The sequence below is a fragment of the Numenius arquata genome, chromosome 9 (assembly GCF_964106895.1).
Source record: "Numenius arquata chromosome 9, bNumArq3.hap1.1, whole genome shotgun sequence".
Taxonomy (NCBI): Eukaryota; Metazoa; Chordata; class Aves; order Charadriiformes; family Scolopacidae; genus Numenius; species Numenius arquata.
Window position 1 is genome coordinate 24,867,849 of NC_133584.1, and position 13,341 is coordinate 24,881,189.

At 42.2% G+C, this 13,341-nt stretch overlaps 1 protein-coding gene across 1 annotated transcript in view; it reads left to right on the forward strand.

The window, feature by feature from the left end:
• The first annotated feature begins 1,245 nt into the window (after nt 1–1,245).
• ARHGEF4 (Rho guanine nucleotide exchange factor 4) overlaps nt 1,246–13,341 on the forward strand; it is a 119,488-nt gene continuing 107,392 nt past the window's right edge. The window contains exons 1-3 of the mRNA XM_074152962.1: nt 1,246–1,545; nt 5,504–5,830; nt 11,350–11,479. Coding sequence (XP_074009063.1) covers nt 1,246–1,545; nt 5,504–5,830; nt 11,350–11,479 — 757 coding nt within the window. The remainder of the gene's footprint in view (nt 1,546–5,503; nt 5,831–11,349; nt 11,480–13,341) is intronic.

A 13,341-nucleotide genomic window follows, 5' to 3' on the forward strand; every position in this document is an offset into this window, starting at 1 on the left:
AGGGAGACCCCTAACGCTTGCATGCTGGGCCTAGATAATGTAAGTACCTGCAGCACAAACAGTGAGGAAATGGATGAGAACTCAGTCCACATCCTGGGAAGTAACAGCAATCTCTGTAAAGCTGTGCAAAAGCCAACAAAGAATGGGAATAGTGGGAAAGCTTCCAGGTTTTTAGTATTCTCGAAAATGACATCTTTCAGGAAAACTAAGCCTGCCACAGCAGAAAATCAGGGAAGTAGCAGCTTCTTTGGCAGCAAGGCGAAGCTGGAAGAACTGGATGCTGGGAAAGAGGATGAAGACACTGAAAGTTTACAGTCTTTCAAAAGTTGTTCATCTGGTTCAGCCTTCCACAGGAAGGAAAGCTATGCCTCTGAGTACTCTGATGATGATGATTTATTCTATGAGAGACCTGCAGGATTATTCAACAGAATGAGCCTGAGGAAGGCTTCTGGCTCTGGTCGGATACTGATGGAAGATGTAGATACAAACTCAACCTCTCCCACACTGGCTGCTGTCAAATATGCAGATCGACAAGTTTCAGGTTCATCTGAAAATAATGACAGTGAACCCGTGGAATACTCTGGGATTAGAAAATCGTTCCCTGAAAATGAATACAAAAGAAGCAAAAACCCCGAGGGTAAGAAGTTCAAGACAAGGTTGGCCTTGGCACACAAATCCCTCTCAAGCTTATTTGAATCCAAATCTCCAGAAAAGGAAAATACTGAGCAAAGCTCAAGAGTATCACTGAAAAACGAAAAGGAGAAAGCCAAACTTCGCCAGAGCGCCTGGAAAGCTTTTCTGAAAAGCAAGGAGGCAGATGGACTAAAAAGGCCTGTCTTAGCAAGTTTATCACCAACACAGGAGAGTCTTGATGCAACTAGAGGCCATATAATGAGAACAACGTCAGTAGACCGACAGGATAGTTCCAACGGACACACATTTTTTAAAACAGAAACAGCTAATGGCTCCTCAACAGACACCAACTATTTTGAGGCCTCTGTGGAGCCTGTTGATGTCTCTTCACCTGCAGGTGTGTGGAGAAAACGAATACAGTCCCATGACCTGGGCATCAGATACTCACAGAGTTCAGATTGTGACGAACAACAGGAGTCTCTGAGCAACAGTTTAAATACTTCTCTAGAGGAATACTGGATGAAATCTCCATTTAGCCCCACTGACTTGCAGTTGGCATTTAGTCAGTCAAGTCCATCATGTCCCCAGCTCTCAAATTCTGATGGTAAAGACATGCCGTGTAGGCCCATGAGCCCTAAACCGCAGAGTCCACGATCCACTTCTCAACACAAGAGCTTCCGTTATCCCGGAAGAATATGTGCCACTTCAATGATCTCTCTTGGGAACACCTCTGCAGTTGAAAGCAATTTGGAGGCTCCTGAGAGACCAAAGACACTGAAACCCAGAGGTAGTCTGTTACTTTCTGTACACTCGTTGGACAACGAATACCAGAGGGATGACAGCGGCATAAGCAGTCAGTCCCAGATCAGCTTAAACACAGCTTCTTCCATTAGTGACATGCTCCGAGATGAGGTGAGTTGTTGTCTGGGAATGATCAGGGGGTGGTTTTGTTTGCAGAGTCTTTTGTTTTAATGTGGTTTAGGAATCCCAGTGAAACTTTTTAATGGCTTAGTGAACACATTGGTTAGATGGTGCCTAAATATTTCTCTTTGTCTAAGACAGGTAGCACTATGTAATCTTTCTGTTTAAGACTCTATGAATTGAGCACTCTTTAAGGGAGGATTTACCACAAAAATCTAAAGGAATGGAGTCACCACAACAGTGCTAATGCCTAATATGTCTCAGACAGATTATAAAGATGCCACCCTGTGTTCAACTCCATTTTTTTAGCTGGGTCTTACCCCTCTTAAGGCAGAATTGAGCCTTGCAATTGCTGTATAGTAAATTAGTTTCTCAAGGTGAAAGGCAACACAGAAATCAATTCCCATTGCTAGCAGTCACTTTTTAAGAAGTAAAATCTTTTTCTTTAGGCAATGAGTAGCTGCCTTTCAAAGTACCGTGAGTCTTTCGCAGTCGCCTTAACTACCCTTTGATTACCACTAGGAGTCCTTTTCTCCCTTTTCTACAGCAAACAGAAAAACCCCATGGATTTAGGTTCTGCTTTTGATCTTACATTGTATTCTACCCCTGGTAACATGTTCATTTCCTTGTGATAGGCTGGATCTGACAGAAAAGGTTGCATCTTAAATAGGGATTTCTTGGTTGGCTGAGGCCTTTAAAAGCAGAGACTTCCTCTGTCAGTAGTCTTTTAATCCCAGAGAGGACTTCCCGAGTTGTAAGTGGCTGGAAGCTTAGGAATCTCTTCCAGTGGCTGAGCATTGCCAGAGTAACTGGGATTGATCTGTTAGCTGAGTTCCCAAAACCTGGCTTGATCATGCTACTTTTTCAGTATTGCTGCTGATGAGTTTTGACATTAAGAAATGGGCAAAAATTTTGTTGAGCAGATTTTCAAAAGTGGCACTTGAGAGAGGGTATGAGATTCTGCATACCCCAAACAGACATGTTTCAGAGAGTTCATGAATCTGGAACCGCTTGATCAGTTCTGCAGCTGAGGGCTGATTGTGTTCAACACAAATGAGCCCTCGCACAGCTTTTGCTGCTGCTGCTGCTGCCTTTTGTCTCTCACATCCCAGGTTATATTAAAGTTTTAAGTTACCTCTCCCTATTTTTTTTTATAGAAATTCCCTATTTTTTGTATAGAAACAAAGAAAGGTTGGTTGGAACAGACCTTGGGAGGTCATCTAATCCCACCTCCTTCCTCAGACAGGACTAGTGTCAACACCAGATAAACAAAACCATGACTTTGTCTAACCAAGCCTTGAAAACCTCCATTGCTGGAGATTTCAGCACCTTTCTGGGAAACATATTCCTGAGGAAATTTTTTTCCTAATGCCCAACCAGAACTTCACAAGCTACAATTTCTGGCCATTTTCTTGTGGCATTGTCTGGCCCTACTAAGAAGAGTTTGGATCCATCATCCATGTAACTACAAAATTGTTGCAGACTGCTCTTGTATTGTCTTTAGTGCCCTCTTATCAGCTTGAATGAACCCAATTCCCTCAACCTCTCCTCACATATTCCCAGTGAAAGTTTTTTGGTTGATTGGTTTGGTTTTTTTAGCTAATGCTGTCTGGAATCTAAAGAAGTGTGTGGGTGGCAGTTTGAGAAGTGAGGGCTGTAGTACTGGAATTGCTGTGGGCAGAAGGGGAAGAGAATTTGCTTTATTCCCTTCTGTCCTCTGCTTTACTTGAAAGTCTTTTGTTCTCATGGGCATCAACTTAACTTACAAACTTAATACTGGACACCACATTCCAGACAAAAGACAAGTGTCAAACCAGCCTAGGAAAATGCAAGATACTTGGACTATACACACTGTCAACAGATGAAGCCTCTCAGAGGATGAATAAAATCATTGACCTGTAAATGATAACCCAAAAGAGCATCTAGAAAAGAGTGGAGAGATGTGGCACCTGTAAAGCCTTGAATAGGCAAGCCCACATCCTTTAACATAATCAGTAGGAGCAAATAAATAATTACTTAAATCGATTGCTAGATTCAATAATTTAAAGAAAATTATGAAAAACTTAAATGGTATCTAAGCCATATAAAGACAGTTTAATTTTCCTGATTCTTCTGGAGGCTGCAGAACATGATATCTGAAATTGGATAAATGCAGCTGGAACCTGGAAATTAATGTAAATGTCCCAGCTTTCAGGACACAACATCTAATCTATTCAAGCGGATAGGGCTTTTATTTATTTCCGTTTTCATAACATTGTGAAATGAAGTAGAACTGCATTTTGTAAGTGAAGTAACCTGAAAATACAGCAGAGGCATTGGGCAATGTATATTTGCAGCATTAAGTCTTTCCAACGTAATTATCATCTAAACACTAAGGATGGTCTTCCTTATGTATGTTGCTAAGTAAAAAGGTGGTAACAGTGTTTTAACAATGGATTTGAAGACAAGTCCTTTTCTGTTCCACATCAGTAAAGACATTATTGCAAAACACATGCATAATTGTGAAGTTCCTTGAGCTGACTTCCCAGTGTGCCCTATGAGTATATATTCCCAAGCTCTCAGCCAGGTATTTTTCCAGTGGTATCGGCTTCATCTGTGTTATAGTGCTGTATCAAACTGCAGTGGATCGGCTTGCCCCTGATGCCTCTGGCTACCACACTGGTAAGTAACCCTTCTTAGCCTGATGGAACACAGACCAGCCCCTCTCTCGTTACCTGCTAATGGTTAACATTGTCCAAGTTATAATTGGGATGAAGATTTTATGCTGAAAACAGCAAGACAGAACAATTACCAATTTACCAATGTGTCAGGACCTTCATTACATATTTAATTAATCTATTTGTGGCATGATTTTACTTACATAATTGTGTTACCCAGCAGGCAAGAGCAAACTGTCCTAACACGTCCCATGTTTGGAATCTGTGCAAGTTCTCTTTCTTGCTTCTCTCCAATTTGATGGGGTCAGGCTCAGAATAGCAGCAGGATACACTTTCCTTTTTACATAGCATCTTGTAGATAAAGAGTGTTTCTAGACCGTGGCATCTCTTGCCAGTGGCAAAGAAGAATTGATATGGGGTTGTTGGTTAATTGAGAGTAGATAGGAAGTGCCTGCAGTGGTTTAAGGGTTGTTATATTTGGGTTCTCCAAATGAACTGTGAGAAACTGGAGAGATGCTATTGTCAGGACACAAGATTTTCTTAGCATGAAAAGAGACCCCTGAGATCATTCATTCCTCAATGTTGTTCTCCTCCACCTTAATATGATTCTAACACTGATGCTACCTGGAGTGGTAGGTAGGTGCCTCAGGGCACACGTAATTTCAAGTTGTTCTGGTATAAAAGCTGTAATTTTGTGCAACCATTCATTAAAAGCAAATGAGAGTGAAGTGCAAAGCTGTGCAATTTCTCGCTCTCGGCCCAACATCAAGCAAATAAAATGGATAGCACAAAGAGCACATCAGGAAGCACAAGGCTTAATATATCAGACCTGCAGGCATCTGGGAAGCCTTTTCACATTGTATAACTGAAATGCAGTTGGAAAAGCACAGACAGACAAGACTGGTTATTATTCTATTTTCAGAGACACTGTCTGTCTTTGTAAATAATAATATACAGACAGAGTGACCTAAATCCCAGTAGTAATGTTATTGTAATATGCCATCTAGAATGAGGGTGAAAAGGGCATTGTCCTGTGCAGAGGGAGTGTACGTTACACTCTCAAAGGGTGGCAGAGCTGCTGCTTCAGAGTGGAGTACCCGTAAACCTATGGAGAAGGCTGAGTGAGTAGATAGGCTCGTTTCGGCCAGTCAATACTCTTAGGAAAGCATTTTCTTCTGAATAGATCTGGGGCTAAATAACTGAGCTTTACCATCTTCTCTTCAACCTGATTTGAAGCAAACAAAATTTCCAGCCAACAAACACTATGTTGTCACCTGCTGTTTGTAAAACAGGAGTCTAAACAGCAATGTCAAACGCCACCTGAAAAGAGGCCAGATGAGAAATGGGTTCCCCATCGCAAAAGAAGGGCCCCCCAGGTTCCACCATCCCTACGCCCTATCTCCACCCTGGAGAGCAAAGCCTGGAGGCTTTCCTTCCTTGCTCCAGATGAAAAAGCCAAGGAGATTCCAGAGAGGAGGAGGAAGAGACCTAAACCCCTCTATAAGTGCTTCAGCTTCGATGATGTTTGGATGGAGAGGAACCAAAAAAGGAAGCTAGAGAAGGAGACACAGCCAGAGAGAGGGATTCAATTGCGGCACCTCCCAGAGGACCAGTTAAAAGTAAGAAACCATACACTGTCCTCCTCATTCTCTGGCACTGCCTTCCTCTCTGCTCCGGCTGCTTCTTTCTACTGTCATCATATTCTTGTCCTTGCACTTTGTCTGGTACCAGTTCTGTCTGCTTTTCTTTGGGCCTGGAAATCTGCAGAGACTGATTAAACACTAACCTGGTCCGTAAGTGATGATCTCTGAAGGTGGTAAGATTTTTAGTTGCTGTAAGTGAGCAGTTCCTGCCCTGTGCCATCTTGGACAATAGGATGCAAGAGCATCAGATTGCACTGTGAGATGAAAGATAGTGAGAGCAGGGAGCAAATCAAAATTGCCTTAAATCAATATAAATTAAGCTGATGAAATCTCATTCTGTGCCCCATGGCATTGCTGTATAACATTTTAAAAGGACTTCTAAATTAGATTTCCCCTGTATCTGAGGCCAACTCCACTCCTCCTATTGAGGCAAATTCCTGCTGTGAAGTGCTCGAGAGAACATTGGCATTGGAGTTTTAGCTGTTAGTATTCTCCTTTCCACTGGGGGAGACTTCTAGATCAGCTATGATTGCTTGTGGCAAACTTTGTGGCTGTTGTGACTCACACTGATGGCATCTGTTACTCTTGGATCCAGAGCTAAGGTCTGTTCCCTTCAGGGTGAGCCATCAATCTGTATCCAAGAGCCAAATTTAGTCTTCATACATAAAAAAAAGAACTTCTAAGGAAAAAGGACATGAGATAGAGGGACATTCCATGCAGAATCTGATGATAATATGGAGGAAGCTTCTGAGCAAGCTTGAAATCAAGTAGCAGATACTCAAAAGCTTTCCTCAGGGTTTTGCTTGGTCTGTTATCTGCATTTGTTTCTCTTTCTCTCTATTGTCCTGGTTGCCTGTTTCTGGTTGCTTTTGCATCAAAACGACAATGTTTGAGGGGACCTGAGGCCCCAGTCACCACTTCAGCATGTGCTTCAGCTTATGTGCACAAGTAGTTCTGTGGCTGGCGAGGGAGAAACACTCCCCCGACACAGCTCAGCTTGTCCACTATGGCTCGCTGGGAGTAAACCTGCTGCCTCGTACCTGTCTGAGAGAGCCTCCCATCAAAGCTGACGGACACTTGAGACAGAAATTCCAGGAACAGCGTTTCTGAAAAACTGCACACTGCTCTCCCCTCCTCAAGAAAAGGGGCTAAAAGTCTTCAAAACGTTGCCAGTTGATGCTTGGATGAGTGCTGGGTATGGCTCTGTGATGTGTTGCCTACTCTCAGTTCAGTGAGGATGCTTCCCTGGCCCAGCCCCACTACTGCCTATGTGTTGGAGACAATGAGCAATTCTCCTGAGGCACGTGTATGTTAAGTTTAAAAAAATTTAAAAAGCTAATTGTGTTACTTTTGTACCTTGTTCAGAGTTCTGAGTATATGGGCATGAAACAAGCTAGGGAAAATTAATCCCTGGTTTACATAGGCTCAGTGATAAACAGAAGCCAGTAAAACACGCTAACAATATTTCTTACAATTCCTCGACAGGTACGGATAGTGGTGGAAATCTAGCCTGTGCTGCAGGGTACATTGGCCAGCCCTGAGACAATCTAAGTCTAAGCTAAGAGGAGCGACTAGTTATCTCAATAGCTTCCCCTGGGGCCATCAGATTATGCAGCTTCAGTGCTGTCTGTTTTGCTGATTGACTGCACATTTTGATGCTGCTAGAAAAGAGTTTCTCCTTTAAGCAGTTCCACCCTTATTTTCCGATGCAAACTTACCCCTAATTGTCATCAGCTGTGTAATGATTTGCAGCTGCCCCATGCCCTCCCTTAACATCACCTGCGGGGGATGGGAGGGGTTATGGGCCTGAGTTAGTTTTCTGGTTCATTCTTCTTTTGGTCGTAGAGGTGAGTAGAAGATACACAGTAGTATGTAGGTAGATCTGGTTTTTTGCTGTTTCTGTTAATTTGTGTTGTGCAGGTAATTGATGCTTTTTGTCTCTGTGGGCAGGCTAGTGCTGCCCACATAGCACAACACTAAGTTTTATTGAGAGAACTGTTGGGATTCAAAGGCTATTTCCTGTATGCCCATATAGCTGCATTTCTTGGCCTGTACTTTTTATTTATTTATTTATATATTTATTTATAATAGTCATCACATGGTTTCTTTTTCCTATTGTGTTTTATTCTGTCTTTGCAATGCTCTATTCCTGTAATAATGCTGGCTTATTCATACTCCGAAGTGTGGTGGGAGTGCTGTCACAAGCTGCAGTTTTTGAGGGCAGTTCTAGAAGCACGCTAAATCCCTTTATTATAAGGAGAAATAAGTTATCACAAAAGAAGCTTTGTAATATGTTGAGTGTCTGTTGTGTTTCTGTGATTGGAACAAGGCAACTGTATGGGGCTTTGGAGATCTGAAATTGCAAGTCTAGTGTCTTCTGACACACGGGTGCCTTGGGATGTGTGGCTTCAGTTACGACAAATTGTATTGTGTTAGTCAAGATGAGGTCAGAGCACAAGGTGATGTAATGCCGCAATACTGTGGAAACAACTTCATAGGTCAGACCAGAGAGGAATTCTTGATTTTTCTAGTGCTGATTTCTGATACTACTCTATCATTGAGATCAACATACACAAATTAGTATTTGTGAAGAATTTTCAGGATTTTGAATTCTGAAAGCTGGCAATTGAGATTGAGGGAAATGGATGAACGGTCAAGAAACTACCTTTAAACTAAAAAAATAACCAATTGAAATACCAGTCCTAAACAATTCTATATACTGGTCTTTGTTTTGCTTAGGTCCAGTAAGCTGCTCATCTACTTTAAATGGGAACAGTTTGTGTAAATCCCTAGAGTCAGACTCAAAGCTTGACCCAGCTGTCCCTTGTAATGAAATGCCACCAGTAACAAGCTGAGCAGCTTCTGATCTTGTACCTTAAAGTGCTAACGTTTAAGTGGATATGGCAAGCTTTTGAACGTAGCACCCCCCAAAGTGGAAGAAAATAAACTCTCCTGGCTGTGGATGAATCTATTTTCTTTTGCTTGGCTGTAGACTTTGCCCTTCACATGGTGATGGGTTTCACAGTGTAGCCTGGGGTCCTCATACTTATTTTTAATGCAGTCTAAATTCCCTAGCTGGAGCAGAGACGATGCCTCAAACCACTGATACGGGTAATGCTGTAATGGCAATAGACTCTGTTTGGGGAATTGTTTTTGCAGAAATTGTTAGTGATGTCTGTGAACTGCCTGTCTGCTCCCATCCTGCTCCTTCCTATTTTGACAAAAAGTTAAAACCTGACTGTTAAGCTTGATGCCTCTCCAGTGCACAGTGATAGAAGCACAGACATGGCTTCTACATGCATTTGTTAGAGCACAGTTTTTGCACTGCCAAATTAGAGAGATTCCTAAAAGGCCCATCAGGGGACTATACCCAGAGGGGGTATAGTGCAGAAAAAGCTCTCCCTTTTATTTTGAAAGAGAAATGAGAAGCAGTGAAAAATAGATCTTTAGCTTATTGTCCTGAATATGACTCCTGGAGATCCAATTTTACCCAATCTGAAATAAGAGAAAATGAAGTTTTGCTGTGTGCTACCAGGGTTATGAGCACTGTGGGCACCTCAGATACACTTCAAGAGGGTAATGAACACACTTTAGAGAGGGGATTGAAGGAGATACACAACAGGGGGAGAGTTATCTGTCAAGGCACAGGCACACAACAGGGGTAAATGCCTCTCCCAGGGACTGAATTGCTGTGCATAGAAATAACACCCTTGAACCTATAGAAGGAAGTGTAGAAGACAGGGTCTTTACTATGTTCTGGTCCCTCATTTCTGCTCCCCTCTCTTGTAGGTTGGGGAAAACCCTGCCCACATATTACTAACATCTCTGAAAATGCTTTCTCTCCTGCCTTTGGGTTGTACAGGCCTGGCTTCCATGCTCTAAAAACCAAATTATGCCTGTACCTGAGATTTGCTCTGATGTCCTGGAGATTAGTAAGGATGAAGCCTGCAGTTTTCCTTGTAACAGCCCTGAGGCAACGTTCTACTTCCTAGTTTTAAACAGGACAATAATGCTTTCTGTCACCTTTCTTGTAAATAACCTAGACTTTACCCTTGGCATTTTCAGAGCTGTAGCTCAGTAAGTTGCCTGTTTTGCTTGATTTCATCGTCACTGGAAGAGCATGTGCTCCCACTGGGGTTTTACTGTAACTTTTCTAGACAAACAGGCACTGCTCAGGTTAATTTGAACAGGGTTCATGGCATCCCTCAGGAGATGGTGATTTGTGCCAAAGTATTGGCTGTGTTCTTTTTGTTTTAGGGAAGTCCAGGAAGAATAAAGTAAACCAGGCACAGAGCAGCAGCACTCTCGGCTGCTTGGGCAGTGTGTGACTATTCCATGGGCTTAGTTTGCCATTTAGTTTTGGAAGGATGTTTTGACTAATTGCCATCTTCTAAGGAAGAGGCTTCAATATCGAGGCTAGTCAGCAGCCTTTATGCTCATGGGACATAGTTTGTGCTGGTAGGGAGAAGGAAAGATCCTAGATACTGGATCTCACTGTCCCAAATTCTTGGTTCAGTGAAGGATGGATATGTTGGTCTCATTTCCTTATATCAAGCAGATATTATTTCAGGGTGGATGGCAGGAGACAGGAACCGTTGAAAGTTTCTTGGTGTGGGAAGACTGGCAGAAAATATTGGATTTGACACAGAAAAGGAGAACAACCTTGTTTATGTTTTGGATTTTGTTGATAGATTTCTAATTTCTTTTTAAAACTTCAAGTGAATGTCTGCATGAGAGAGTGGATTGGTCTGTGGGTGGATGGAGTATCTTATGACAGTGGTTTGTTTGATTGTGTGAGTTCTTAAATAAACAAAAAATGTATTTTTGTTTATTTAAGCCTGACTTACTGAGACATTAGAAGTTGTGAGCTGTGTGTATATATCTATATATTTTTCCCCTTAAACCAGCAAAAGTTATTAATTCAATGACATATGGCAATAGTATGGAGTTTTCAAAGTTTCATAAAGTTCTGTAAGTCTTGTAAATTCAATCAGCCAGGTAGAGAACAGAGTGAGGGAACCTTTAACTGGAGCAAAGAATGCTGTGTTATCCATGTCCTATATGGTTGGGGACTAGTAACAATAAATCTTTGAGGGGAAAAGCTTTATTTACAGGAATTATCAGTCATAAAGTTGTAGGAAACAGTTCTGTAGCTGAGGGGATGACATGCTTCCCCCTTCCACTAGATGCACTTCATAGGAATGAGTGGAACTTTAACTTTCTGTGAACGTAGGTATATGTGGCAGTATGTGAAGTATCAGCCCCGTACTCTGTTACCCATTTCTGTTCTTATTATCTTGCAGTTTTCCCTGCCTTCTCACCCTTTTCTAACCTCTCTAGCCAAAATCATCGGCATGTGTCTACTAACATACTGCTTACTTACGTGAGCAAGCATCAGAGGTGGAAAGAGGTACTCCGTGGTGAATGCTGTATTTTGTCCTCTAGGGCATCTAAGTTTAATATTTGTTGTCTCTATTTTCCCTCTCTTGTTGCAGGTTGGAATAAGTTCATCCATCACTTCTGCTGTTGCCTTTGACATCCTACCGCTGAAACTGCATCCATTTTCCCAGAGCACTCCGACAGGCTTAGACTGCGTGGGCTGGAAACGGCGCATCTCCTCTCCTGGTGTGTACCCTACTTTTAGTTGGATGTGAATTATGAGAGAATTAAGTTCTGGTTTATTGAATATGGAAACTATGTGATAAGTATTCTAACCTATTTATGTGGAATGCTCCATCTGTATCTGAGCAGAAATCTGCTTTAGAGTTAATTATTTCATGTGCCTTTCCTATTCTGGTTTGTTTTCTCCCTGAGCAAATAACCAGGTACTGCTTTAAGGCAGCAGTCAGCGTTTTAGTGAAGAAAAGCTCACTAATGGCATTGATAGTGTGCTTGATGTAGAAACACTGTGTTGTCTCATGAGAGCTCTGTCTCACCTAGGATGATGTCATACATACTGCACTCTTGAATTAGGTTTCTGCACATGAAACCGACTTTCTGTCTTGTGTTTGCTGGAGAGCACTACGGTAGGTATGGTGAGGTTCCTCTCAAGTTGCTAATTAGGCACTAAAACAACTAAATGAGCCTCTAGAGGTAGAAGTTTCCTGTACTTTAAATAAATCACCTTAAAGAACAAGTACGCTGTATTTTCATGAGGAATGTGCGTGAAATATCTTGTCTGCTTCATTTCCAATGACTGACACTTTCTCAGAATTAAAATGTAAGTCGCACAGATTATTAAACAGTGAGACGTATCTTTGCCAGGTTTTTAAATTCTCCATCTGACAGTGCCTGCCCAAACACTGCAGATATCTCTGTCGTAGCACTTTGGGGTGGGACAAGAAAAGCAGACTGCAACGGAGTTGTTTGGTGATTAGGAAGCTAGCCAGGAAAAGCCAACCACAGTTGGGTGCCAAGCTGCCGTTTCTGCCTCAGAAAGTCTCTTTGTACCATCGATTAAACACTGCTGGAATTACCTAATTAAGGGACCATAACATCGTGCTAATTACATCAGAGTTGAATGGTCATAATATTTTGTCAAGCAAAACTGGTTTGCTTTCTGACACTTTATACAACTCATGCATAGAGTCATGAGGTTTCATCTGGAAATAAGAAAACAAACTACTTATTATCATGGTGTCAAGAGCCCTGCCTCTGCTCTCTCAGCACTGAGGGCTTTGATCACTTGCTGTCACAAGCACCTGGTGTTGCTCTAATGCTTAGGACCAGCTCCCTGGCTAAATTTAAAAAGCTGCAGCTTTACTCCTAGGAAATCCCAGATGGAAACCCATCATTGTCAGGTTGTCTGCATCTGTGACGTTAGATGAAATCCCTAAGTGCCACTGTCATAGAAGTACATTCTGAGCCACAGCTGATACAAGTGTCATGACAGTTCCCAACTGGGACCTTAGCGAGTTAAAAATATATATATGAATTTTGGAAAATGAATAGGGGTAGTAAATGTAGATTGACCAGTTGGTAGTGCTGTAGGTGTTTATATGCTATCTAGAAATGGGGCATGAAACCTGAATCATCTACGACTCGCACAATGTCCCTGAGGTGGGTACAAGTGAACTTCATGCTATGACCTAAGCCCAGACCTCAAGAATTTCTGTGTAAATTTCACTGAATTTCACTGAATTTTTTAGAGTTGGAAGGGACCATAGAGATCACCTACTCCAACTCCCCTGCTGAAGCAGGATTGCCTAGAGCATGTTGGAGCATGTTACTCAGGACTGCATCCAGGCAGGTCTTGAAAATCTCCAGAGAAGGGGACTCCAAAACCTCCCTGGGCAGCTCGTTCCAGGGCTCTGTCACCCTCACCGTGAAGAATGTAGCAAAACAAATTAAGTGCAGCAGAACCCTTTATCCACCACTAAAAACATGCTGGTGGGGGAGAAAAACGATGAACAGAGGAAGCACTGTAATGCTTCTACAACAGCCATCTCTATTAGCTGCTGCTTGTGGGCTTTATGTGAAGCGTTTTG